A 27191-nucleotide genomic window follows, 5' to 3' on the forward strand; every position below is an offset into this window, starting at 1 on the left:
AGTGACACTCACTGTATTACCAACTTCAGAATTAATCATGTATTTGCTATTGAGAACTGGACAGGAAGCCAATGTTAAAGTTTGCTGGTCACAGTAACACATTTAAACCACATAAACTTCTTCAGCTGTTGGCTGTTAATTTGATATTTAGACAACATTAACTACATTTGACAATGAAAGCAGCTGCAGCCCGAGTTGAAAGAGGCTGAACATAAATTCTCAGGTGTGAGTTCCATCTGACAGCATCCAACAGCTGTCTTTGAGCCCAACCATAGCAGCTGGGTTAGCTGCCTGATGTACAACTACTGTAGTGAGTGTTGTCAGTAAGGCAAAGACAGATGACTGCTTTACATCCATCCTACCAAACGCGACTGAGAACTAACCAAGTGGACAGATTTGATACAGACTACACAGGAACAGTGAGTTACTGTGAGTTGTTACCATTTTAAACTGAAATCTGGGAAAATGTGCTAGAATTGATATGTAACGTGCTGCGTCTGGAGTAATCCCTCAGAACTGGCTCTGGAGAAAGAAGCGCAGGCGATGGAAACAGAAAATAAACACATCCAAGAAGCTATTCTGGGGGTGCCGATGACATTTCACAATGCGCGATGGGAGAAAATAGTGGCAGAGAGAATGAACAGGTGTTGGAGTCCGCTACATTGGGCGAGGTCAAACTCAGACACACACTCAAAGAGCATAGTTCAAAGCCCTCACACCCACAGTGTATCTTAATATACCTTGCTACAACTCTGCTGCACAGACAGACAGTAGTGACCATTATATTCAATGATCAACTCCAGAGGTTTGAGTCAACTGTTTCACTTACTGACCGTTAAACTGTACAACTCAAAATCCATCAAAACACCTGAAAAACATGCAAGTCTCCAACATTTTGAGAATTCTTCTTGATTGCCATTTTCAGTCAGTTCAGAATACACATCAGCTCTGTTCATGCACTTCAACTACAGAGATCTGACCAGTGATCAGCCTCGCTCAGCACAAATACTGAAGCAGGAGGAATATGGGATAGTGCATTAAAAGGAGCTCTGTGGAAGCCTCACAGGATACTCACTGAGCTAATAAGACACAAAACTCATACAACAGTGCTGGGTGATATGGCCTTACAATAATATTGCAATATTTTCAGACTTTATAGCTGTACACCATTTATCTGTATATTTTTAAATCTCCTCCAAACACTTCTAAATGCTCGGACTGGACAACAAAAACAATATTTTTTTAACAAATACCTCTATGTTGATATTGTGACAATGTTGTAGTGATGACTGTTGACACTTTCACTAAATATCCCAACATTAACATGTTTGATCAATAATCATCAGTAACTTGGATATAATGACCAAGGGTAAAAGACGTGTGAGAACAAGGAGAACAGTCTGGTGAGTTCAGAGAATGACATCACTTTACTGTAATGAGCCTTTAAAACCAGGAAAATACAACACTGATGACATATCATATAATGTTGTCCAAAATCTAGGACAACAGTGTCTCATACCACAATTGCATACAACATTCATAAAATTGAATCTAAACTGGAGCCTCAGGGGGCTTGAAGTGCTCTCAGACCATCGAGATGTCAATTTTTTGCTCAAGTCCTCACCCAGTCCTCGTCCCTGCAGCAGAACAACCAGGCCTGCTTAATGACCTCCACGCTCCTTTGTCCTTGTCAGATCTCAAGTCAGTAGCCCTTGAACAGAGGCTTTCCTCACCTTGCATTTCCCCTGCCATCACCGTGGGGATTGCCGTGACGACAGGAGGAGTGGCAGCCTCTACCAGGGTCGCTGGATCACCCATTCCTGCTGACCTGGCTTGCCGACTAACCAAGTATGAAGTGAAGTGGCTACAGAGACAGCATGCAGTCCCAGCTGAGGGAAAGTGTATCTGTGCCTCCTGCTCTCACCTCCTCTCTGCCTTCCTGTCTGTCCCTCCCTCCCTGTCCGTCTGTCCCTCCCCGCTCTCTCTGTTCACAGGCTCTATCGCTCATCTGCCAGTAATCCTTGCTCTCCGTCACCTTTTCTTTGAGCCTCATATGGCTCTGGAGGTCAAACACAGCTATTTATAGTGCTGTTAGAACAGCTGGGCCTGACACAAAGAGAGGAAGAAAAGGCTAACTTGGCAGTGCCAGCTTTTAAAAAGGACTGCCCCCCCTCCTCCTCCTCTGCCTGAAGATGTAAGTCATTTAAACATTTCATAGAAATCAATGTTTAACCAACAGAGATACCTTCTATTAGCATTTACTGTTCTTTTTATTTAATCTAACTTACTGTCGGCCTTTAAGGGATACAGAAGCAAACCAAGTTAAAAACCAATGGATTTTGTGGAATCTCAAGTTCAGCAGACACAACAAACACTGATAATAAACAAGTCTGAGGAAAAATGAGGACAAACCGACCCATCATCACATCTGGGTACTGCAGGGGAGTCCCTTTAATGGGCTGTGATTGTGAAGCATTTTGTTGTTTCAAAGTGGAAATTGACAGAAGATGATAATTATTTCATCATCCTACAAACAACAGGTACATAATTTATTTTACATAAATAAATATCTTGCTTCTTCCAACACCCCAGGACCCCAAAATAGTGAATTAACTATAATGTAAGAAAAGTGAATTATCACATTTTAGAACCTGGAACCATCAAATGTTTGACATTTTTGTTTGAAATGGACTTCAACAATTCTTCTTCTCACAAGAACTGAGACGAGGAGGGAGACAACTGACATCTCTTTAATCAATAAAAAGTATCTTTCATGACATTTTGCTCAAGATTATCTTGAACTTTATCATTGTTCCTGAAGGTCAGAGATGGGTTCTCATAACTGATCTTTAACGAAAACATTTTATTATTTTTTTTAAAAAAGGTACCACTTCCTGGTTGGTCAAACTGTCAACCTCTTCCTGTTAGTTCTTCAGAAGATAAAGCTCATCTACAGGGTTACTGTAGTCTGTGGCACAACAAGAAGCAAAGAAATCTTTCAGGTGTTTATCTTAATTTCTTATTGCTTTCTGAACATGTCCCTCTTTTGCTTGCACAATGATGGGTTAGTGTTGATAATTTATATGATTGTATCTGTTGCCTGAGGTACTCGCATGCCACAACCCGAGAGAGCATCGTCTATTAACATAGCAGAGGAGGGGGTAGACAGTGGTGTGAATGTGTCTGTGCTCTACAGGTGACACTAGCTCAACCAGTTTTACACAAGCTTTAACTTTTACAAAAAGTACAGTCATGCTAATATAACAAAGTGTGTTCACAGGTCTCAGAGGACATCTGTATGTGTGAAAAGGTAGAAGAAAGCCTCCAGAGGAAGCTGCATTAATCTGATTAATTGCCTCCAGTGATGTCAGTCAGTGGTTAAGTTGCATTAAGGGTAATGGTTGTTAAGCTGTCTGGGGAGGGAACTCAGTACAGCATTGTAGGTGGGTGATAAGTAATGTCTTAGGCCACCTCCTCTGTTCAAAGACGGTCGTTCCTGTTTGACATAGATGGATTATTTTACTCCTCTTTCAAACCATCTGTCTTCTCTGGACAAGATGTTTACATTGTTGTCCTCAAAAGGAATGATTTGTCTCCTTCAGACGTAAGTGGACAGCAGAGTCTTGACCTGAGGAGTTGGCCCTTCTGTGTTATGCCATTCGTTTATGGAGGGGTTGTTTTGTCTCCCCAATGTCCAAATCTGTGCAGTCCTGGCTGCATTGAACAGCATCAACTACATTACTCACCAGTGGCTAGTAGCAGTTCCTGTGAAGGTAATCAAGGCAGCAAAGCAAGGAAGAAGTTGAGAGCAGAGCCTTGATTACCTTCACAGGAACCGCACAGGAGTAAAAGAATCCATCTATGTCAAACTGGAACGTCCGTCTTTGAACAGAGGAGGAGGCCCAAGACATTACTTATTAATCACCCCCCTACAATGCTGTACTGAGTTCTCTCCCCAGACAGCTTAACAACCATTCACACCTGGGCTCACCTAGCCTTAGCAACCCACATGAAGGCCAGTTGGGTCAACGACCCACAAATGACTCTGAAACTCAGAGCTTGCACGTGCCCTTAACAACTCTGTAAGGACACTCCCACATAATGTAAAGACACTCCCACACATAGTTTAAAAGCCTGCAACTCCCCTCCAGTTAGTTAGAACTTAAGAAGGCCCCTACCACGACCTGGAGTACAGTTGAAACTGCAGACATGATGAAACTCCAGTAACGCCGGCTCATTTTCACTTCAATAGAGAAAGGACAGGGAGGAGCTGATCCCGCTGTTCCTGCCCATAAAACTGTTTGCATACCAATCCTGTCTGATCATCCCTCGCCTGCAATTTGCTACAGCAGTGTTATTCTACCTACAGAAGACCTGTTTGGTGACATATTTGACAAAGCAAGCTATTCAGGTTTACACATTCAAGTTATTCCTCGTTTCCCAATTAACATCACTTTAAAAAGTCAGCAGGAGAGTGAATAAAAACAGGTTTAATGGTGCATTCTGTAGTTTTGGTAAAGAAATCAGAAGAGAAAGATCTGCATTGGCTGAATCTCTCTCTCTCTCTCTCTCTCTCCCCCTCTCTCTCTCTCCCTCTCCCTCCCCCTCTCTCTCCCCTCCCTCTCCCTCTCTCCCTCCCTCGTGGACATTGTAATGACTTACAAGATTTCCGTTTGTTTCAACGTGCATTGTAATAACTTCACCTGTGAATCCGACATCATTACTCCACATTCAAAGCTGGCGCCGTATTTGGTTTCTGCCAGCCTCTGTTGCGCTTGTTGCTTGTTGCGGGAGGGGGTGTGTCGTGGGAAGCTCCGAGGGGAGAGCGATACGCTTTATGCTTTAGCGCTACACTGAGAAATGTCTGTTGTGGTCCCTCTGTAGTATTTATCCGTGCTGAATAACCTGTCCTGCTACTGACCCGTTCTACTCTAGGATTTCTGGCCATTCCTCTGTCACAGCAGGTTAAACATGCTGGTGCCCAAACGTAATATATATTAGGATCACACAGATTACCAGTGAAGACTGGGCTTTTTTTGTAGGGGAATAATGCCTTACAGTGCAAACATTGTCACATTCGTTGACGATTGAATAAAATACTGAAATATATATGACAAGTGTTAAAATGTTATTTTAGGTAAATTCGTTGTTATATTAATCAAGTAATAAATATTTTGATGAATCCCCAAAATAATCTGTAGAATAATCAACAAAATAAATCTGTTAGGTGCAACCCTAATTATTACTTGATTAATATTGTAAATATTAACATTCTAAGTTTGAATTTCTTCACCAAAACTACACAGTGCCCCTTGAAGATGACTTCTTGTTTTCTCCTCCAAAAACATTTGAAATTTGTACTAACTGGACTCAATCAGTCCAACAGCAAACACATAAATACTGTACATGCATAAACTATATGCACCAACTTGATTTGGCATGGTTTGTTTTAATGGTTACAAAAACAAGCCTACTGCCTTGATGAAGACCAATTACATAAATGCAAAACTCACCCTGTGCTGAGCTGAATACTCCTACAATAATATGGACCCTTTTCACGCACAAGCTAACACAAAGAAAAGCCCCCCAGCACTCTACACACACGAAAAGAAGACAGAAACCATGCAATAACATACCGCTTAGTTCTTCTATACACTCCATCCTCATATGACCACAGCAGCTACTTCACACACACACACACGTGCATCCACTTACACACGATCTTCTTTCCCAAACTAATGGAAACCTGTGTGCTCGTCTCCTCTCTGAGGCTCAGTACACATTGTTCAGCCTGAGCAGCTCCTCTTAAGTCTTAGGTAAGGGCTGCTGTGCACCGCCTCCAAACTTTCTCTCCCCTCTGGCTTTTAAGGCGTGTGCACACTCATAAGTGTGAATACACATATACAGGTTCTTCTGCCTTTGAAGACATTCCACACACTTTCCTTCTCTGAGCCTCGACACTGCTGACGAAAGGCCGACCTCTGACCCTTAACCAACTTTAAAACAGATGCTTTGTAGAAGACCAGCAGAGGTTCTCTGATCATACTGACATGTCTTACACTTACACACACACACACACACACACACACACAAATCTACCTACCTTTATCAATATTTTAAGGGTCTCCTACACCCAGCAGGTTTCTTTGATGACAGGAACAGCTCAGTAAAATCAAATCAAAAATCATGTGGATGACCTCGAAAGCAACTACATACACTCCTTTAGAGCAGCACTGACAGTGGACCGGGCTGATTCAGAGTCATGGCGCCATGGTCTGTGATGGTGCACAGTACATTCCAGTGATGGAGGCTGTGACCTATATGCACAACAGAAAAGGCAGGAAACAGATCCCATTCATGGCTTTGTTGTGAGAAATCCCCAGAAAGTCACCGGTGTTAGCTTGAGCGGCTGTTTGTTGAGGCGTCGAGCTAATTGGATTCATCACTGGCTCACTGTAAAACACACTGGTCAAACACCGTGTGGGCGTTTCGGCTTTTTAAACGTTTCACAACTTCATACTGTTTCCAACAGTAGTGAGGACACACCGCTGTAGAATACTACACTTGTAATAATCATGTGCCTCTTGTCTTATATGATTACTGTAACACTGCAACAGAAAATAGAGTTTTTTAAAAGTTTCTGATTTGCTGGCTGGTATCCATAGAAAGCAAAGCCTACATGGGGAAACCTAATACAGAGCTCCAGTATTCAGTTTAATCCAAAAACTACACTCTGTTACCATAGCAATAACAATGATGATTTATGTTCGGTTAAAAGTTAAACTTGCTTGCACTAGTGTTTAAACTAAATAAAACATTGACGAGTCTGATGAACAAGAATTTGGAAGAATGGGAAACAGCAGTGTTGCTCATATATCTTTCAAATGATCCTGATAAAGCTCGATAAAAATTAAATCTATGATGTCACCTTTTCCCTTAATTCAGACGTCAAGGACCATCTGATCTGTCTGACCACCAAAAACTGCTCTGAAGAGAGTTCAGTCTATGTATGCTTGAGGATCAGAAAACCGGTTCAGAGTTAGAACAAGATTCTGCATCAGAATAACAGTCTGCTTACAATGACCACATCTGAAGTTACTGCTCTCATATTTGAACTTATGCTCCAAGATCTGGTTGTGCAGCAGGCAGGAAGATACAACACCAAGCCTTAACAAATACACACAGCATTGCACTTTCATGCAAAGTTACATGGCAATGTTTCCATCGACAGGGTTTAAGTTTCAAAACACACTCTACAGATGCAAAGAACACAAAACAGCAGAATGACACATCAGAGGAACAGACCAGGCTGTTAACCTTTCAGCTGTACATACTGCCCAGCCCTGAGCCGAGGGGAGGAGGAGGCCTGAGGGAGGAGATGACACATAATGTAGAAAAGAAAGAACACATGAAAAACAATAAATCATCAAAAAAGGTAAACGCCAGAAACAGAGCCAACACAGGTAATCAAAAAAGTGCCGTATAACACAGGAGCTGCAACATATGTCATAATTTATCATTATAAATGGAGCATTGTGGAGCTGCAGAGACGCACTGGAATACACCGCATTTTGTCCAGATGTAAGGAAACATGCTTTGGTTGGTACAGACCCGCAAAAATATAATCTGGTTATTTAGTCAAAATAAAAAATCATCCTGACTCATTACACTGTCAAAATATAATATTATTTTGCACATTGTTGAGTCCAAGGGAGAAATATGAAGCAATGATTCAAGACAAGGGATAATCAACAAAAATCAACTAAAAATAATTACTCTTAATATTAATACCAGTACCACTTTTATTATAATATCTAAGCCTTGGGGGTCCATGATTTAAATCAGCCATATGACCAGCACACTTTGAGATATTTACTTGACTGTGAGAGCCAAAATCATTATTTGATAAGCCACCCAGTGTTTGATCATGTGCTGCAACTCAAATAAACACAGAGTCAGTGTGCAGGCCCTTCTTTCTCTTTCAGTTGTGGCTCAGTTAATCTACAGCTGCTGCAGGAGAGCATACTCATCTGTACAGGAGAAGATATCACACCTTCTGACCAGGGACAGGTGAGAGTCAAGACATTTTCCTACAGGTGTTGGGTTAAGGGACCACATGTGGCCGTGTTCTCACATGATGTTAAACATCCACTCATGTGTCACAATACAGTCTGCATCATTCACAGCTGTGGTACTGATACTGATACTGGAATGTACTGTGATACTTATCACCTGCCTGGCTACAACTTTCACTGATGCAGTATGAACGAACAGTTGGAGTTTATCCTTGTAAACACAGAGCTTCATACATGAGCATGTGTGTTAAACATCTGAACAATATGGGCTTATTAATTAATACCCATGTTATTATCCAACTTTATTAATCATTTAATAAATCTCTCTGCTGGAGAGTGAGCATGTGCTCATTGTAGGACCTGTAGGCCTCCAGCCTTACTGTAACCAGGCCTGGTTGAACCACAGGCTACATACATACATGCATACATAGGGTCTTTGGGGGCGGGGTTAAACTACACACGAAAAACTGAACATTTTGTTCCCTGGGCTTCCTAACGTTACACTGTACTCTGATCAGGACACCGTGAACTCTGAAGACTGAGGTACAATCACTACAACGGAAGAAAACTGCAGTGTGAAGCTGCATCACTCTGAGCTTTAATCATTGAGCGGGGTGTGCGGGGCGATGCGGTCCAGAGTCAGCTAACACTTCATATGAACCATATTAGAGCAGGATTTTAGCAGATGATGTGCGTTTCCACGTGTACCTCTACAGGCCCGTGGTTCTGACTGTATGACGGTCCTCAGCCCGGTGCCGTCCATAAAGGACAGCGTGTACTCTGAGCTGGAGCAGCTCCTACAGTCTGCAGCAGTATACACACGGTGCTCCACCACAGCCACGTGTCAGCGTGTTACTGCCTCCTCCACACACATTGATGTACAGGCACACACACACACGTACAGTCACACACACCCACACTGATGTACAGTCACACATCCACAGTGTGTGAGGAACAAACGGAGCTCGTAGTCTGATTGATCTGTGATGTGCTGAACATCTGACCGCAGCAGACTCAACACTGCACACACACTGGAGCTTATACAACAGCAGACCTATAGATGTGAGGGTTCCTGTGGGGGGATTCGGGTATGAGCGGAGACCCCGCGAGCCACGTATGACCTCACCCACTGCTTCTAGAAATGACACGTGAGCATTCAGAAGAGTGACTCGACTTAAGTCGGGGGCGGGGTGCCTGGCGCCCCGGGGGGCACTCACTAGCAGCTCTAGTCCAACAGGCCCGCAGATCAGGGCTCAGTACCGGCAGGCAGGGAAACTGTAACCCCGCAGCAGAGGAGGCTAACGTTATCTGTCGCGTGTGAGCCAGTGCTCCACTGTAATCCCACGAGATGGAGTCGCCATGGTCCACCGGCCCCTAGCCCGGACACCGCTGGTGGTACCACCGGCAGCGTTAACGCAACAATGCTGATTCCGACGTTACGTGATGTTACAGGCTCATACAGAATCACATTAACACACTGAGCCAGAGCTAACGTTAGTAACGTTACTAACGTTATTAACGGTCATTCGTGTCGCAGACGAAGCTTTGTGCGTCAAAGAGCTGCCGTCCAGCAGGCTTATACACAAAGTGTTGACCTGCTCTGTGAGGCCAGCTTAATACGGCTGAACCGACTCACTGCACGGAGCCGCTAACACGTCGACACCATTTTACAAAGACAAACGACGCTAGCTAGCCAGAACCAGGCCCGGATTGAAACAACAGCTTGATATCCGATTAACTTTGAAAGGCCTGCCAGTGAAAGCTGAAGGCTGCGACGCATCATCCTACACACACAGAGAGAGAGAGAGAGAGAGAGAGAAAGGAGAGCTGCGACGCACCTTTGGACTTGACGTGCACTTTAGCGTTCTTCTTTGAAGCCATGGCGGAGCTGTGGCGGCGGGTCGAGCTGTGACGCTAGACAAGGAGCGGGTCCGGAGCGGCTGCACTTCTAGCAGTAAAAAGAAAATCTAAATTTCTTCTCCTGCCTCATAAAACTCACGACCATGGAAATCCCGTCCACTCTGGGAGTGACAGCTCTCTCGACCAATGACTGACTCGTATCTCAAAAATAGGCGGAGCGGGAGAATTCTTCTGACCAATGGGATTGGAGAGGCGTTGAGCTTATTCAACCGTGTGGATAGTCTTATCGTTGGCCCCGCCCCCTCTGCTCCTCTGGAACGTGGCAAGATGGTAGATCCGCTGGCATGGCGATGTCACCATCTTCTTTTAAATCTCACTAATATCAACACACAAACATGTCGCTGCTACATTTTACACACGTCTGGCCTCATACATGTGGTACACTCACAGCCGCCATCTTGATAGGCCTTCATTTGATGTACACATGTACAGCAGCTAGTACAATGTTACAGTGTGGTTTCAATTAGGGCTACGTGGTACATTTCGTGGTGTGTGTATACATACATACATACATACATACATACATACATACATATATATATATATATATATATATATATATATAGAGGGAGATTAGAGTAATGTAGTATTAGTATTTCCTGTACATAATGTATTTTGTGATGGCCATAATTTGTCCTCATGTATAGTTGCAGCTTGTCCATCACCCTCAGCCTCAGCTAACAGCTCAGTTTAACAACATCTGTGGCTCTTAGTTCTGCAAGAAAGTGAAAACTAGTGGCGATGTGAACTTTTGAAAATAACAGATTCTTCATTCTGGTAAAAAAGACTTCCTGTTATTAATGTGATGACTGTAACCATTCAGCAACAACTATTTCAATGAAAACATGTTGTATATGATCCTTAGTGTATTTTCAGTGAGAATGAGTGATTGGTGAGATTATAAATACACATACAAGAAATCACTAAAATGCTGAAACTTAGCTCTGAGGGCCAAACTTAAGAAATTCATAACTAAGAGTAGAGCTATAGCTATAGGCTCTTGCAAGACTGAATTTAATAGAAGCTTTAACATGAATTTTTACAATACAATCCATTACTGAACTAGAAGGGCCAAGGTGATTTGGTATGCATTGACCCATGTGTGTGTTTTAGAGACATTGTACATTTGTTTGCACTTTTACAACATTCACAAGTATTGACAGCTCCTGCAGAGTGCTGACCATTTGGTTATCTCACAGGCATATCTCTCACATCTGGTCAGCTCACAGCTCAAAGCTCCAGGCTGTCTGCTGGGACAAAGACAGCTGTTCTCACACACTGTATGTATGTATGTATGTATGGCTGAGTGAGGGGGCAGTGAGGGCTTTGAATGGACCTAATAACTGTGGAGGAGTGATCTAATCACCTCAGTGGAATGTCATTTGCATGATGTGTGTGTGTGTGTGTGTGTGTGTGTGTGTGTGTGTGTGTGTGTGTGTGTGTGTGTGTGCGTGTATGTGTATGTGTGTGTGTTTGGGGGGAGGGGTTAGTGTGGTTTCATACAGTATGTGTGTAAAATACTTTGCCACATGCCAAAAATAATCTTTAAAAAAAATACTTAGCTACTGTCCAAAAGTCAACTGTGATGTTAGAATTTGTGCTGGCTCCCTCTACAGGTTGATTTGGGGAATTACAAATGCCATGATTGTAGCAATCATCAGCAGCAGCAGCAGTCATGTCTCTTTGAACTCCTGTTCAAATACGATTAATTTGCTTCACTTATGTGTTTTAGAGGAAATGTAATGCCAACAGTCTTCCAGTGTATGATGTCCTCACACCACAGTGAAAACTGCTCATTGCTCATTGAATGTCCAAGCAGACAAACAGTCCAGGTTCAGAACTTTTTATTCATTATGGGCTTTAACTATTGGTTATTCTACTAATTATTTTCTCTAATAGTTAAAGTATTGATTGCTCTATAAGTAAGTATACTTGCAGCCTGGATAGGATACCAGATAACTGGACACTTAACAAGGATGAATGCTGCTGTAATAAGGAAAGGAGTCACAGAATACACACACACACACACACACACACTGTATATACTGTATATATAATTAATGAAAATCAATCTTGGTGTTGTGTTGGTGTTGTTATTTGTTGTGTTCTATCTGAGTGTTTGGACAGATGCTTTGGCAACATTGTTGTTAAACTTTCATTCCAATAAAGCCCCCTTTGAATTGAATACATAATCCCACTGTTGTTGGCAGGTAAATCATTTATGAATATATAAATATATTTATATTTATATTTATCAGTCCATCACAGGCAGCTTCAGCAGCACAGGCCCATCACCTCGTGGGCTCACTTTCTGCTTGCTGTAAGAGCAGAGTGAGACTTCTCCACAGTGAAATGGAAGGTGTTGTAGAAAGGCAGACTGTAGGTTGAAAGGTGTCTTTGTCGTCTTATTAGGACAATTACAAGTTCTGATTTGCTATGAGCAGAACACATTTAGGGTTATGACTCCCCTGTCTGAGTCACAGTGCTGTGTCGATGGGCTTGTGTCCAGCTTTTTTGGGTGCAGATGAAGGTCCTGCTGATATTACTGAATACCTTTATGCTTTTATCTTAACATGGCTTTGACAGGAAATGCATCAGTGAGTTTCCTTCCTGACTCCAGAATGTTTCTACAGGAAAAGCAGCAATGAAGACTTTACAAGATGTAGAACCTGAGAAGCAGCCACAGTCACTGTGCTGCAGCAGTCAATAGCCCAATTCACACTGCCGTTTGCATGTGGGGATCCTGCGCCAATTCTCCGCATCCTCCTCTGTGTGAAAGTCTCAAATGCAGCAAGGGGTGAAATTTCGCTGCGCCTCTGATGCGCTTCCGGAGGTAGTGTCAGAGGTAGTATCAGAGGTAGTGTCAGAGGTAGTATCAGAGGTAGTGTCAGAGTTAGTGTCAGAGGTAGTATCAGAGGTAGTGTCAGAGGTAGTATCAGAGGTAGTGTCAGAGGTAGTATCAGAGGTAGTGTCAGAGGTAGTATCAGAGGTAGTATCAGAGGTAGTGTCAGAGGTAGTATCAGAGTTAGTGTCAGAGGTAGTATCAGAGGTAGTGTCAGAGGTAGTATCAGAGGTAGTGTCAGAGGTAGTGTCAGAGTTAGTGTTAGAGGTAGTATCAGAGGTAGTGTCAGAGGTAGTATCAGAGGTAGTGTCAGAGGTAGTTCCAGAGGTAGTGTCAGAGGTAGTATCAGAGGTAGTGTCAGAGGTAGTATCAGAGTTAGTGTCAGAGGTAGTATCAGAGGTAGTGTCAGAGGTATTATCAGAGGTAGTGTCAGAGGTAGTATCAGAGTTAGTGTCAGAGGTAGTATCAGAGGTAGTATCAGAGGTAGTATCAGAGGCGCAGTATTGGCGAACCGAACCAGTGTGAATGGATAAGCCATTCAGCGAGGGCCGGTCGATCTGATGGTGTTCACAGTCTGATAATAAACAGATCCTTCACTCAACAAAATAAAGAGAAATGTCCCACAAAGCAACGTTACAGGACCAAACAACAGTAACGTAGTAACTGGTCGTGTCTTTGGCAACTTATATGAGGAGACCTACTCTTCGTCACATTTCTGCCCGAAAAACAGCGTCTGTCCCTGCAAAAAACTTTTACTCACCAACTGTTTGTCGCGATGGAAAAAAATCACCGCGACGGTCAGCCCCCCCGACCGAGACTTCAGTGAACTTTACTCATAAAACAGCCTCCCTCCCCATGAGTGAGAGTCAGACAGCGCTCCATTTACTGATGGCGATTATGTAATTATGTAATTTAGACTGAAAAACGTAACTTTGTCACTTTCCAGGATGTTTGGTGGGTCAGGGTCTCAATCACAACACATTATAACAGCATCCATATGATTACAAACAGTCAGCGGGTACATGTTTAGATTAACAGGAGGACAACGGGGAAACACGTTGAAAAAAACACACAGACGTCATCATCATGACGTGTACCGTCACACCTCTTTTGGAGCCGCGGCGCCGGCTTTCTGTGTGAATTACACACTGGTGCATTTTTACACCGGAGCTGCTTGGCTCTGTGTGAACAACCAATGGCGGAGAATTGGCGAACAGCCGCTGCAGCGATAATGCGGCATCTCTGTGTGAAAAGGGCTACCGACTGTGGCTGCCCAATGATGTTTTACCTGCAGGAACAGAACACACAGAAGTTCCTTCACTCTTCTCAACACAAACAATGTTTCCTGTCATACTGAACTGCAAAGCATTTTGCTCAACAGGCCACGTTTTTAATGATGTGGGCTACTCCACTAGATATTACCCCAAAGTATTGGTTTAGGATGTGTGTGTGTGTGTGTGTGTGTGTGTGTGTGTGTGTGTGTGATGTGGTTTGGCATGGTGTGTGATGTTGTTTGGTATATCTCTCTCTGACACCCTCTGCTGACAGAGCGTGTAACACACCCATTGTGTCAGGATGGCCTAGATTTCTCTGACCCACTTTATCCAAACATGTTAGCAGCTCTGTGTAGCTGCAGCTTCTGACTGTTCTCCAGTCATCAGGTTGTGTGTATTTGTTTCTGTGTATCTTCACTCTCTGGATCTCCACACAGACTTCCTTGTCAGTTTGGAGGAACACTTGAGGGAACGTTGCTGTAGGCAGAGCTCCACTACTTCATGAACAGCTGCTTATTGATATACTCTGCTATTGTTAGTTCTTATAATGGCAAGTACAATTTTAAGGTATTCACTTATGGTAATTGTATTTTTATTTTCTGCTACTTTACACTACCACTCCACTACATTCTGGAGGCAGGCACTCCAAATACAAGACAAAGTTTGAAATGAAGAAGGAAATGCTGAAAAGCTTTCATTACAGTGTGTCATGTGTTTATCACAGCTCCAAACAACAAACAGCATGATGTGGCCTCACCTATATTGTAGCAACAGCCAATAGGAGGCATCCAGCTGACCCAGATAATGAGATACTAGGTGAAAAACATACAAAATAATAAAACTATGAAATGACAAAAGTTTACATGCTTACAATATACAGAAAATAGACACCCAAATATGTATGATACCCATAAGGGCTGTGAAAAACGAGGGGAGCCCCACAAAAAAATATGTTGAATCTACGTCCTCACCAACACCAGGATAGAGCCCGCAGAAAAAATGAACAATATTTACCTCCAGAGGTATAGAAGTATAAAGTAGTAGAAAATGGACGAACAGTACCTTGAGTATTTTTTCAATAAAGTACAAATACCTAAAATTGTACTTGTACTTGAGTAAATGTACTTAGTTACATATCTGCAGTTAGTTCAACAAAATGTCCTCATAAATAGAATTAGATGAACAGTTTTTATGGGAGTGAATTTCCTGCTGTGCTCGTAATCCCCAGCAGGTGGGGTTAGAGTGCATGTATACAGCTCAGCGTTAGTCTGCAGTGAGGATCCACTACACTGGTCTGGTTCTGTATAATGATTAACAACACAGGTCAAGCTAACATGGCACTGTGAGCTACAGTCAATCACAACATTTTCCTTTTATGAAAAACTATTAATTGTCCATCTTTTCCCATGTATTTAAGTCAGTCAAATTGAAAAAAGCGTTCCTGCTCACTTTTATATATATATATTATATACATTATATACATAGTCAAGTCTTCACTGTGAGTAAATCATTCAACCCTTTCAAATCCAAAAGCATTCTGCTCACTTCAGGCCATTCATTTGGTTCTCAGGAACATTTCTTACCCTCAAACATCCCTTTGAGCCAGGGCCGCCCCTGGCCAAATTGGGGCCCTAAGCAGAATTTTATTTTGAGCCCCCCCCCCCCCCCCCCCCCCCCCCCCCCCCCCCCATTACAAAATGACTGTATCATGAAAGGCCATTTAGGTTTACAACCTTTATTAGTAGGAACAAATCAAATGAACAGCCTCTTTCAACAATGGAACAAGCCTTTTACAGATGCAGGCTGCTTCAGTAGACATGGTGCTTGATGGCCCTTGTGACGTACTGGGCGCTGGCTCCGTGTCACCCTTAGTAACAAACTTAAGCATTGACCCTGTTTTGACAAGAAATCCATCATACAAGCAGATTATTAAGATTTGTTTTGGTCTTAATGGTAAATTACACAATGAAATTAATGTAAACACTAGCCTCACAAAGATTAAAATTAATGCAAATAATAATTATATTCATTATGATTTGATTTTATTATACTATTTTAATCCCACAAGGCGGCGCCCAATGAGCATTGTTAGGGGTCGGTGCCTTGCTCAAGGGTACCTCGGCAATGCCCAGGATGTGAACTAGTATTCTCCATTACTAGTTCACATCATACTTTTTTTTTTTTTTTTGTCCGAGCGGGACTTGAACCGGCCACATCTGAGCCCCCAAGCCAAGTCCCTACGGACTGAGCTATTGCCGCTATTTGATACCTCTATATTTAAATATTTTTATATACTTATTTTTACATTTTGTACTTAGGTTCTATATTCCTATACTGCTGTTTGCTGCTGCAACGCTTTAAATTTCTCCATTGTGGGTCAAATAAAGGATTATCTTAAATTCACCAAGAGATGGCGATATTTTACCTCCATAAAAATAGCCCAAAACTTCTATTGATAGCATAGATTGATAGGCTATAAACCTGAGCCAACATACGACCACCAACTGGTCAATTAACCACTCCTTTTTCAACAGAGGTGAATGTATATGCAGTTAACAAGACATTCAATAAATGATAATCAGGGCCGCTGGAAAATTTAATCTCCAGTCCAGAATTATCCTCTCTTCTGTCTCATGATTAGCAGGCTAGCAGCTGGGGTGTTCCTCCTCTTGTTTTGACTTTGTCTTTCTTTTGCTTTCTCCCGATTCATATTGCCGTTTGGAGGCCATCTCTCCACCTGCATCCAACTGCCTGTCGGCGCATCTGACCGCTGATTGGTCAGATGCTGCGTGCTGTCAATCATTGCGCCAACGTGTGCGGTGTCAGATTACTTGTTTTTTTTTTTTCTCTCCTGCCTCGGGCTGACTTGGTGCTCTACGCGCGCCTCACGGCAGCGATGCGCATCCTTTGCGCATTTGCAGAGAATGTGTCCCCTTGCGCAAAATGGGGCCCCCCATGGATCGTGGGGCCCTACGCACAGCGCGTGTTCTGCATGTAGGGAGGGGCGGCGCTGCTTTGAGCTGCACTGACCTGATATCAGCTTCACACATGATGAATAACACTGTAGATGTTGATGAAGGTTCAGGTCATGGTGATTCTAAGTGCTGTATCGTAGACAACTGAAGAAGCCTCTTGAATGAGAGTTGAGACGTCTTCAAGACACTGAAACACGTCCAGTTGTCTACGATACAGCACATAGAACACTATAAATGCATTGATCTGCAACAATAATCAATACACGCATTCAAATTGTAACAGAATGTCTTCATCTTCATCGTCTTCCGCTTTGTCCAGGGTCAGGTCGCGGTGGCAGCAGGCTCAGTAGGGAGCTCCAGACCTCCTTCTCCCCAGCGACACTTTCCAGCTCCTCCGGGAGGATCCCGAGACGTTCCCAGGCCAGATAAGATATGTAGTCTCTCCAGCGAGTTCTGGGTCTGCCCCGGGGTCTCCTCCCAGTTGGACGTGCCCGGAAAACCTCCATGGAGAGGCGCCCAGGAGGCATCCTGATCAGATGCCCGAACCACCTCAACTGACTCCTCTCGACACGAAGGAGCAGCGGCTCTACTCCAAGCTCCCTCCGGATGTCTGAGCTCCTCACCCTATCCCTAAGGCTGAGCCCAGCCACCCTACGGAGGAAACTCATTTCAGCCGCTTGTATCCGTGATCTTGTTCTTTCAGTCACTACCCACAGCTCGTGGCCATAGGTGAGGGTTGGAACATAGATGGACCGGTAAATTCACCACGACGGCCCGGTACAACGCCCACAACACTGCAGACGCTGCACCAAGCCGTCTATCCACCTCATGCTCCATTCTCCCATCACTCGTGAACAAGACCCCGAGATACTTAAACTCCTACGCTTGGGTCAGGAGCTCACTCCCCAACCGGAGGGGGCAATCCACCGTTTTCTGGCAGAGAACCATCGCCTCAGACTTAGAGGTGCTGACCCTCATCCCGACCGCTTCACACTCGGCTGCGAACTGCCCCAATGCCTGCTGGAGGTCACAGGCTGAGGAAGCCAACAGAACCATGTCATCCGCAAAAAGCAAAGACGCAATTCTGAGGTTCCCATACCGGACACTCTCCTCACCACGGCTGCGCCTTGAGATCCCTTCCATGAATATCACAAACAGTATCGGAGACAAGGGGCAACCCTGGCGGAGTCCAACACCCACTGGAAACTAATTCGACTTTGTGCCGAGTATACGGACACAACTCTCACTTTGGTCGTAAAAGGACTGGATAGCTCGTACCAACGGCCCCGGTACCCTATACTCCCTCAGTACTCCCCGGGGGACCCAGTTGTAGGCCTTCTCCAAGTCTTTTTTTTTTTTTTTTTTTTTTTTTTTGGCCTTTTCATGGCTTTATTGACAGAACAGCTGAAGACAGACAGGAATCAGGATGAGAGAGAAAGGGGGAGTGACATGCAGCAAAGAGCCCCAGGCCGGGACTCGAACCCAGGGCTGCTGCAGCGAGGGCAAAGCCTCTGCACATGGGACGCCCGCTCTACCAACTGAGCTAAACAGCACCCCAGGCCTTCTCCAAGTCTACAAAACACATGAAGACTGGATGGGCAAACTCCCAAAACCCCGCCCCCGGAATCCGCAGAATCCGCATTGTTCCTCCTGAATCAGAGGTTCGACGATCGGACAGACCCTCCTTTCTAGCACCCTGGAATAAACTTTCCCAGGGAGGCTGAGCAGTGTGATACCCCGATAATTGGAACACACCCTCCGGTCCCCCTTTTTGAAAATGGGGACCACCACCCCGGTCTGCCACTCCAGAGGTACCATCCCTGACCTCCACGCGACACTGAAAAGACGTGTCAGCCATGACAGCCCAACAATGTCCAGAGCCTTCAGCATCTCGGGGCGAATCTCATCCACCCCTGGTGCCTTGCCACTGGGGAGCTTCTTGACTACCTCAGTGACCTCTGCCAGGGATATGGACGAGTCTTCCCCTGAGTCTTCAGGCTCTGCCTCAGTTTCAGAGGACATATTAGCCGGGTTCAGGAGGTCCTCAAAGTGTTCCTTCCACCGCCCAACGATATCCCCAGTCCGGTTCAGCAGGTCCCCTCCCCGACTGAAAACAGCCTGGGCTGAGGCCTGCTTCCCTTTTCTGAGTTGCTGGATGGTTTGCCAGAACTTCCTTGAGGCCAACTGAAAGTCCTTCTCCATAGCCTCACCAAACTCCTCCCACACCCGGGTTTTTGCTTCGGTGACCACCGAGGCTGCAGTGTGTGTGAGAACACAGGAAACTGTTGATTAGCTCGCAGATTTCATCAAGTCAGTTTGCATCATCGATGGTGACAAATCACATCTTTTTCCAATCCAAGTTTTGTTCTTAACTGAACGATCTTGCATGTACACAAATGTACACAAATGTACACAAACTACCCTGTGATTTAAATTTAAAGCAAACAGATCATAAAACACACACACACACACCACATTAACATTTTCAGATGTTAAATGTACAAAAAACACAACAGCTTTAAATGAATTCCTGATTCTTGAACGCTACTTTTCACACATGAAATTGCTACTTTCCCGTGTGATATCTTCATTTCACGCAAATGTGACAATTTATATTCAAATATCTGAAAAGCATGTGTTCTTACATCATGTGGATTTATATTAAAATTGTCACGTGTGTGTTCCACGTGTCATTGTGAAAAAAGAGTTCATTTTACTTTATGTGATAAAAAGTTAAAAGTACCAAAACGTCATACTGGAGTAAAGTAAAGATATGGTGTTAAATATGACTTTTACACATGCAAACAATACTAAAGTAAACGTCTTTAAGAATCTGATATCAAATCATATGGTACAGTTACATTACTGAAATATTACTCAATTACAAGTAAAACTATACTAGTATGAAAATAATACTTCAGTAAAAGAACAAAGTATTCTTCTCTGGTTGCTTTTAAACCATTGATGTTTAATGTTATTAACAGCAGGTGACCAATCAGAAGAGTTTCTGTTTCTCTAAATCTTCAGTCTGAATGAAGTCCTGCTGTGTTTTGCTGTGTTCTGTTCTGTTGTGTTCTGCTGTGTTTTGTTCTGTTCTGCTGTGTTTTGTTTTGTTCTGTCCTGTTCTGTTCTGTTCTGCTCTGGTGTGTTCTGCTCTGTTCTACTATGTTCTGTTCTGTTCTGCTCTGTTGTGTTCTGCTGTGTTCTGCTCTGTTCAACTGTGTTCTGTTCTGCTGTGTTCTATTCTGCTCTGTTGTGTTCTGCTCTGTTCTTTTCTGTTCTGCTGTGTTCTGCTGTGTTCTACTGTGTTCTGTTCTGTTCTGTTCTGCTGTGTCCTGTTCTGTTCTGTTCTACTGTGTTCTGTTCTGTTCTGCTCTGTTCTGCTGTGTTCTGTTCTGTTCTGCTGTGTTCTGCTCTGTTCTACTGTGTTCTATTCTGTTCTGCTCTGCTGTGTTCTGTTGTGTTGTGTTCTGCTCTGATCTGTTCTACTGTGTTCTGTTCTGTTCTGCTGTGTTCTGCTGTGTTCTGTTCTGTTCTACTGTGTTCTACTAGGTTCTGCTCTGCTGTGGTCTGATGTGTTCCGCTGTGCTCTGTTGTGTTCTGCTCTGTTCTCCTGTGTTCTGCTGTGTTCTGTTCTGTTGTGTTCTGCTCTGTTCTGCTGTGTTCTGTTCTGCTGTGTTCAGCTGTGTTCTGCTCTGTTCTTCTGTGTTCTGCTCTGTTCTCCTGTGTTCTGCTGTGTTCTGTTCTGTTGTGTTCTGCTCTGTTCTGCTGTGTTCTGTTCTGCTGTGTTCAGCTGTGTTCTGCTCTGTTCTGCTGTATTCCCCTGTGTTCTCCTGTGTTCTGCTGTGCTCTGTTGTGTTCTGCTCTGTTCTCCTGTGTTCTGCTCTGTTCTTCTGTGTTCTGCTGTATTCTGCTCTGTGCTGCTGTGTTCTGCTCTGCTCTGCTGTGTTCTGTTGTGTTGTGCTGTGTTCTGTTGTGTTCTGCTCTGTTCTTCTGTGTTCTGCTGTGTTCTGTTGTGTTCTGTTCTGCTCTGTTCAGTTCTGTTCTGCTGTGTTCTGCTCTGCTGTGTTCTGTTGTGTTCTGCTATGTGCAGCTGTGTTCTGCTGTTCTGCTGTGTTCTGCTGTGTTCTGTTGTTTTCTGCTGTGTTCTGGACTGTTCTTCTGTGTTCTGCTCTGCTCTGTTCTGTTGTATTCTGCTGTGTTCTGCTCTGTTCTGTTGTGTTCTGCTGTGTTCTCCTGTGTTCTGCTATGCTCTGTTGTGTTCTGCTGTGTTCTGCTGTGTTGTGTTCTGCTCTGTCCTGCTGTGTTCTGCTGTGTTCTGTGTGTTGTGTTCTGCTCTGCTCTGCTGTGTTCTGTTCTGCTGTGTTCTGTTCTGCTCTGTTCTACTGTGTTTTGTTCTGCTGTGTTCTGTTCTGCTCTGTTCTGTTGTGTTCTGCTCTGTTCTACTGTGTTTTGTTCTGCTGTGTTCTGTTCTGCTCTGTTGTGTTCTACTGTGTTCTGCTCTGTTCTACCATGTTCTGTTCTGTTCTGCTGTGTTCTGCTGTGTTCTACTGTGTTCTACTGTGTTCTGTTCTGTTCTGCTGTGTTCTGTTCTGTTCTGTAGTTTTGTGTTGTGTTCTGTTCTGCTGTGTTCTGCTGTGTTCTACTGTGTTCTACTGTGTTCTGTTCTGTTCTGCTGTGTTCTGTTCTGTTCTGTAGTGTTGTGTTGTGTTCTGTTCTGCTGTGTTCTGTTCTGTTCTACTCTGTTCTGTTCTGCTGTGTTCTGCTCTGTTGTACTGTGTTCTGTTCTGCTCTGTTCTACTGTGTTCTACTGTGTTCTGTTCTGCTGTGTTCTACCGTGTTCTGTTCTGCTGTATTCTGCTGTGTTCTGCTGTGCTCTCTTGTGTTCTGCTCTGTTGCCCTGTGTTCTGCTCTGTTCTGTTGTGTTCTGCTCTGTTCTGCTGTGTTCTGTTGTGTTCTGCTGTGTTCTGCTGTGTTCTGCTCTGTTCTGTTGTGTTCTGCTGTGTTCTGCTGTGTTCTTCTGTGTTCTGCTGTGTCCTGCTCTGTTCTGTTGTGTTCTGTTCTGCTGTGTTCTTCTGTGTTCTGCTGTGTTCTGCTCTGTTCTGTTGTGTTCTGCTGTGTTCTTCTGTGTTCTGCTCTGTTCTGCTGTGTTCTGTTGTGTTCTGTTGTGTTCTGCTGTGTTCTTTTGTGTTCTGCTTTGTTCTGCTCTGTACAGTTGTGTTCTGCTCTGTTCTGCTTTGTTCTGCTGTTTTCTGCTGTCTTCTGCTTTGTTCTGTTGTGTTCTGCTCTGTTCTGTTGTGTTCTGCTGTCTTCTGCTGTTTTCTGCTCTGTTCTGTTGTGTTCTGCTCTGTTCTGTTGTGTTCTGCTGTGTTCTTCTGTGTTCTGCTGTGTTCTTCTGTGTTCTGCTCTATTCTGCTGTGTTCTGTTGTGTTCTGCTGTGTTCTGCTGTCTTCTGCTGTCTTCTGCCTTGTTCTGTTGTGTCCTGCTCTGTTCTGTTGTGTTCTGTTCTGCTGTGTTCTTCTGTGTTCTGCTCTGTTCTGCTGTGTTCTGTTGTGTTCTGCTGTGTTCTTCTGTGTTCTGCTCTGTACAGTTGTGTTCTCCTGTGTTCTGCTCTGTTCTGCTTTGTTCTGCTGTCTTCTGTTGTGTTCTGCTCTGTTCTGTTGTGTTCTGCTGTGTTCTGCTGTTTTCTGCTCTGTTCTGCTGTGTTGTGTTCTGCTATGTTCAGTTGTGTTCAGTTGTGTTCTGCTCTGCTGTGTTCTGTTGTGTTCTGCTGTGTTCAGCTGTGTTCAGCTGTGTTCTGCTGTGTTCTGCTCTGTTCTGCTGTGCTCTGTTGTGTTCTGCTCTGTTGTCCTGTGTTCTGTTGTGTTCTGCTATGTTTCTCTCTGCTGTGTTCTGTTGTGTTCTGCTCTGTTCTTCTGTGTTCTGCTGTATTCTGCTCTCTTCTGTTGTGTTCTGCTCTGCTCTGTTCTGCTGTGTTCTGTTGTGTTGTGCTGTGTTCATTTGTCTTCTGCTCTGCTGTGTTCTGTTGTGTTCTGCTCTGTTCAGCTGTGTTCTGCTCTGTTCTGCTTTGTTCTTCTGTGTTCTGCTGTGTTCTTTTGTGTTCTGTTCTGCTGTATTCTGCTGTGTTCTGCTGTGCTCTCTTGTGTTCTGTTCTGTTGTCCTGTGTTCTGCTGTGTTCTGTTGTGTTCTGCTCTGTTCTGCTGTGTTCTGTTGTGTTCTCCTGTGTTCTGCTGTGTTCTGTTGTATTCTGCTGTGTTCTGTTGTGTTCTGCTGTGTTCTGTTGTCTTCTGTTGTCTTCTGCTGTGTTCTACTGTGTTCTGTACTGTTCTGCTGTTTTCTCCTGTGTTCAGTTCAGTTCTGCTCTGCTGTGTTTTGTTGTGTTCTGCTGTTTTCTGCTCTGTTCTGCTGTGTTCTGTTGTGTTGTGCTGTGTTCATTTGTCTTCTGCTCTGCTGTGTTCTGTTGTGTTCTGCTCTGTTCAGCTGTGTTCTGCTCTGTTCTGCTTTGTTCTTCTGTGTTCTGCTCTGTTCAGCTGTGTTCTGTTCTGCTGTATTCTGCTGTGTTCTGCTGTGCTCTCGTGTTCTGTTCTGTTGTCCTGTGTTCTGCTGTGTTCTGTTGTGTTCTGCTCTGTTCTGCTGTGTTCTGTTGTGTTCTCCTGTGTTCTGCTGTGTTCTGTTGTATTCTGCTGTGTTCTGTTGTGTTCTGCTGTGTTCTGTTGTCTTCTGTTGTCTTCTGCTGTGTTCTACTGTGTTCTGTACTGTTCTGCTGTTTTCTCCTGTGTTCAGTTCAGTTCTGCTCTGCTGTGTTTTGTTGTGTTCTGCTGTGTTCTGCTTTGTTCTTCTGTGTTCTGCTGTGTTCTTTTGTGTTCTGTTCTGCTGTGTTCTGCTGTGCTCTCTTGTGTTCTGTTCTGTTGTCCTGTGTTATGCTGTGTTCAGTTGTGTTCTGTTGTGTTCTGCTATGTTCAGCTGTGTTCTGCTGTGTTCTGTTGTGTTCTGCTGTGTTCTTCTGTGTTCTGCTGTTTTCTGCTGTTTTCTGCTCTGTTCTGCTCTGTTCAGTTGTGTTCTGCTGTGTTCAGTTGTGTTCTGCTCTGCTGTGTTCTGTTGTGTTCTGCTCTGTTCTGCTGTGTTCTGCTGTGTTCTGCTCTGTTCTGTTGTGTTCTGCTGTGTTCTTCTGTGTTCTGCTCTGCTGTGTTCTGCTGTGTTCTGCTCTGCTCTGTTCTGCTGTAGTCTGCTGTGTTCTGCTCTCTTCTGTTGTGTTCTGCTGTGTTCTGCTGTACTCTGTTGTGTTATGCTCTGTTCTGCCGTGTTCTGCTCTGTTCTGTTGTGTTCTGCTGTGTTCTGCTGTGTTGTGTTCTGCTCTGTCCTGCTGTGTTCTGCTGTGTTCTGTGTGTTGTGTTCTGCTCTGCTCTGCTCTGCTGTGTTCTGTTCTGCTGTGTTCTGTTCTGCTCTGTTCTACTGTGTTTTGTTCTGCTGTGTTCTGTTCTGCTCTGTTCTGTTGTGTTCTGCTCTGTTCTACTGTGTTTTGTTCTGCTGTGTTCTGTTCTGCTCTGTTGTGTTCTACTGTGTTCTGCTCTGTTCTACCATGTTCTGTTCTGTTCTGCTGTGTTCTGCTGTGTTCTACTGTGTTCTACTGTGTTCTGTTCTGTTCTGCTGTGTTCTGTTCTGTTCTGTAGTGTTGTGTTGTGTTCTGTTCTGCTGTGTTCTGCTGTGTTCTACTGTGTTCTACTGTGTTCTGTTCTGTTCTGCTGTGTTCTGTTCTGTTCTGTAGTGTTGTGTTGTGTTCTGTTCTGCTGTGTTCTGTTCTGTTCTACTCTGTTCTGTTCTGCTGTGTTCTGCTCTGTTGTACTGTGTTCTGTTCTGCTCTGTTCTACTGTGTTCTACTGTGTTCTGTTCTGCTGTGTTCTACCGTGTTCTGTTCTGCTGTATTCTGCTGTGTTCTGCTGTGCTCTCTTGTGTTCTGCTCTGTTGCCCTGTGTTCTGCTCTGTTCTGTTGTGTTCTGCTCTGTTCTGCTGTGTTCTGTTGTGTTCTGCTGTGTTCTGCTGTGTTCTGCTGTGTTCTGCTCTGTTCTGTTGTGTTCTGCTGTGTTCTGCTGTGTTCTGCTGTGTTCTTCTGTGTTCTGCTGTGTCCTGCTCTGTTCTGTTGTGTTCTGTTCTGCTGTGTTCTTCTGTGTTCTGCTGTGTTCTGCTCTGTTCTGTTGTGTTCTGCTGTGTTCTTCTGTGTTCTGCTCTGTTCTGCTGTGTTCTGTTGTGTTCTGTTGTGTTCTGCTGTGTTCTTTTGTGTTCTGCTTTGTTCTGCTCTGTACAGTTGTGTTCTGCTCTGTTCTGCTTTGTTCTGCTGTTTTCTGCTGTCTTCTGCTTTGTTCTGTTGTGTTCTGCTCTGTTCTGTTGTGTTCTGCTGTCTTCTGCTGTTTTCTGCTCTGTTCTGTTGTGTTCTGCTCTGTTCTGTTGTGTTCTGCTGTGTTCTTCTGTGGTCTGCTGTGTTCTTCTGTGTTCTGCTCTATTCTGCTGTGTTCTGTTGTGTTCTGCTGTGTTCTGCTGTCTTCTGCTGTCTTCTGCCTTGTTCTGTTGTGTCCTGCTCTGTTCTGTTGTGTTCTGTTCTGCTGTGTTCTTCTGTGTTCTGCTCTGTTCTGCTGTGTTCTGTTGTGTTCTGCTGTGTTCTTCTGTGTTCTGCTCTGTACAGTTGTGTTCTCCTGTGTTCTGCTCTGTTCTGCTTTGTTCTGCTGTCTTCTGTTGTGTTCTGCTCTGTTCTGTTGTGTTCTGCTGTGTTCTGCTGTTTTCTGCTCTGTTCTGCTGTGTTGTGTTCTGCTATGTTCAGTTGTGTTCAGTTGTGTTCTGCTCTGCTGTGTTCTGTTGTGTTCTGCTGTGTTCAGCTGTGTTCAGCTGTGTTCTGCTGTGTTCTGCTGTGTTCTGCTCTGTTCTGCTGTGCTCTGTTGTGTTCTGCTCTGTTGTCCTGTGTTCTGTTGTGTTCTGCTATGTTTCTCTCTGCTGTGTTCTGTTGTGTTCTGCTCTGTTCTTCTGTGTTCTGCTGTATTCTGCTCTCTTCTGTTGTGTTCTGCTCTGCTCTGTTCTGCTGTGTTCTGTTGTGTTGTGCTGTGTTCATTTGTCTTCTGCTCTGCTGTGTTCTGTTGTGTTCTGCTCTGTTCAGCTGTGTTCTGCTCTGTTCTGCTTTGTTCTTCTGTGTTCTGCTGTGTTCTTTTGTGTTCTGTTCTGCTGTATTCTGCTGTGTTCTGCTGTGCTCTCTTGTGTTCTGTTCTGTTGTCCTGTGTTCTGCTGTGTTCTGTTGTGTTCTGCTCTGTTCTGCTGTGTTCTGTTGTGTTCTCCTGTGTTCTGCTGTGTTCTGTTGTATTCTGCTGTGTTCTGTTGTGTTCTGCTGTGTTCTGTTGTCTTCTGTTGTCTTCTGCTGTGTTCTACTGTGTTCTGTACTGTTCTGCTGTTTTCTCCTGTGTTCAGTTCAGTTCTGCTCTGCTGTGTTTTGTTGTGTTCTGCTGTTTTCTGCTCTGTTCTGCTGTGTTCTGTTGTGTTGTGCTGTGTTCATTTGTCTTCTGCTCTGCTGTGTTCTGTTGTGTTCTGCTCTGTTCAGCTGTGTTCTGCTCTGTTCTGCTTTGTTCTTCTGTGTTCTGCTGTGTTCTTTTGTGTTCTGTTCTGCTGTATTCTGCTGTGTTCTGCTGTGCTCTCGTGTTCTGTTCTGTTGTCCTGTGTTCTGCTGTGTTCTGTTGTGTTCTGCTCTGTTCTGCTGTGTTCTGTTGTGTTCTCCTGTGTTCTGCTGTGTTCTGTTGTATTCTGCTGTGTTCTGTTGTGTTCTGCTGTGTTCTGTTGTCTTCTGTTGTCTTCTGCTGTGTTCTACTGTGTTCTGTACTGTTCTGCTGTTTTCTCCTGTGTTCAGTTCAGTTCTGCTCTGCTGTGTTTTGTTGTGTTCTGCTGTGTTCTGCTTTGTTCTTCTGTGTTCTGCTGTGTTCTTTTGTGTTCTGTTCTGCTGTGTTCTGCTGTGCTCTCTTGTGTTCTGTTCTGTTGTCCTGTGTTATGCTGTGTTCAGTTGTGTTCTGTTGTGTTCTGCTATGTTCAGCTGTGTTCTGCTGTGTTCTGTTGTGTTCTGCTGTGTTCTTCTGTG

At 44.1% G+C, this 27191-nt stretch overlaps 1 protein-coding gene across 10 annotated transcripts in view; it reads right to left on the bottom strand.

Moving 5' to 3' along the window:
- asph (aspartate beta-hydroxylase) overlaps nucleotides 1-27191 on the bottom strand; it is an 88049-nt gene that overhangs the window by 28632 nt on the left and 32226 nt on the right. The window contains exon 1 of one of the 10 annotated variants that reach the window (XM_073490845.1): nucleotides 9914-10098. The exons of 7 other annotated variants lie outside the window; for them this stretch is intronic. In XM_073490845.1, the coding sequence (XP_073346946.1) occupies nucleotides 9914-9956 (43 nt within the window). In that variant the 5' untranslated portion in view covers nucleotides 9957-10098. Of the gene's footprint in view, nucleotides 1-9913; nucleotides 10099-27191 lie in introns of those variants that run through there. 2 more of the 10 variants (XM_073490844.1, XM_073490846.1) reach the window with 2 other exon arrangements.

The sequence above is a fragment of the Pagrus major genome, chromosome 21 (assembly GCF_040436345.1).
Source record: "Pagrus major chromosome 21, Pma_NU_1.0".
Taxonomy (NCBI): Eukaryota; Metazoa; Chordata; class Actinopteri; order Spariformes; family Sparidae; genus Pagrus; species Pagrus major.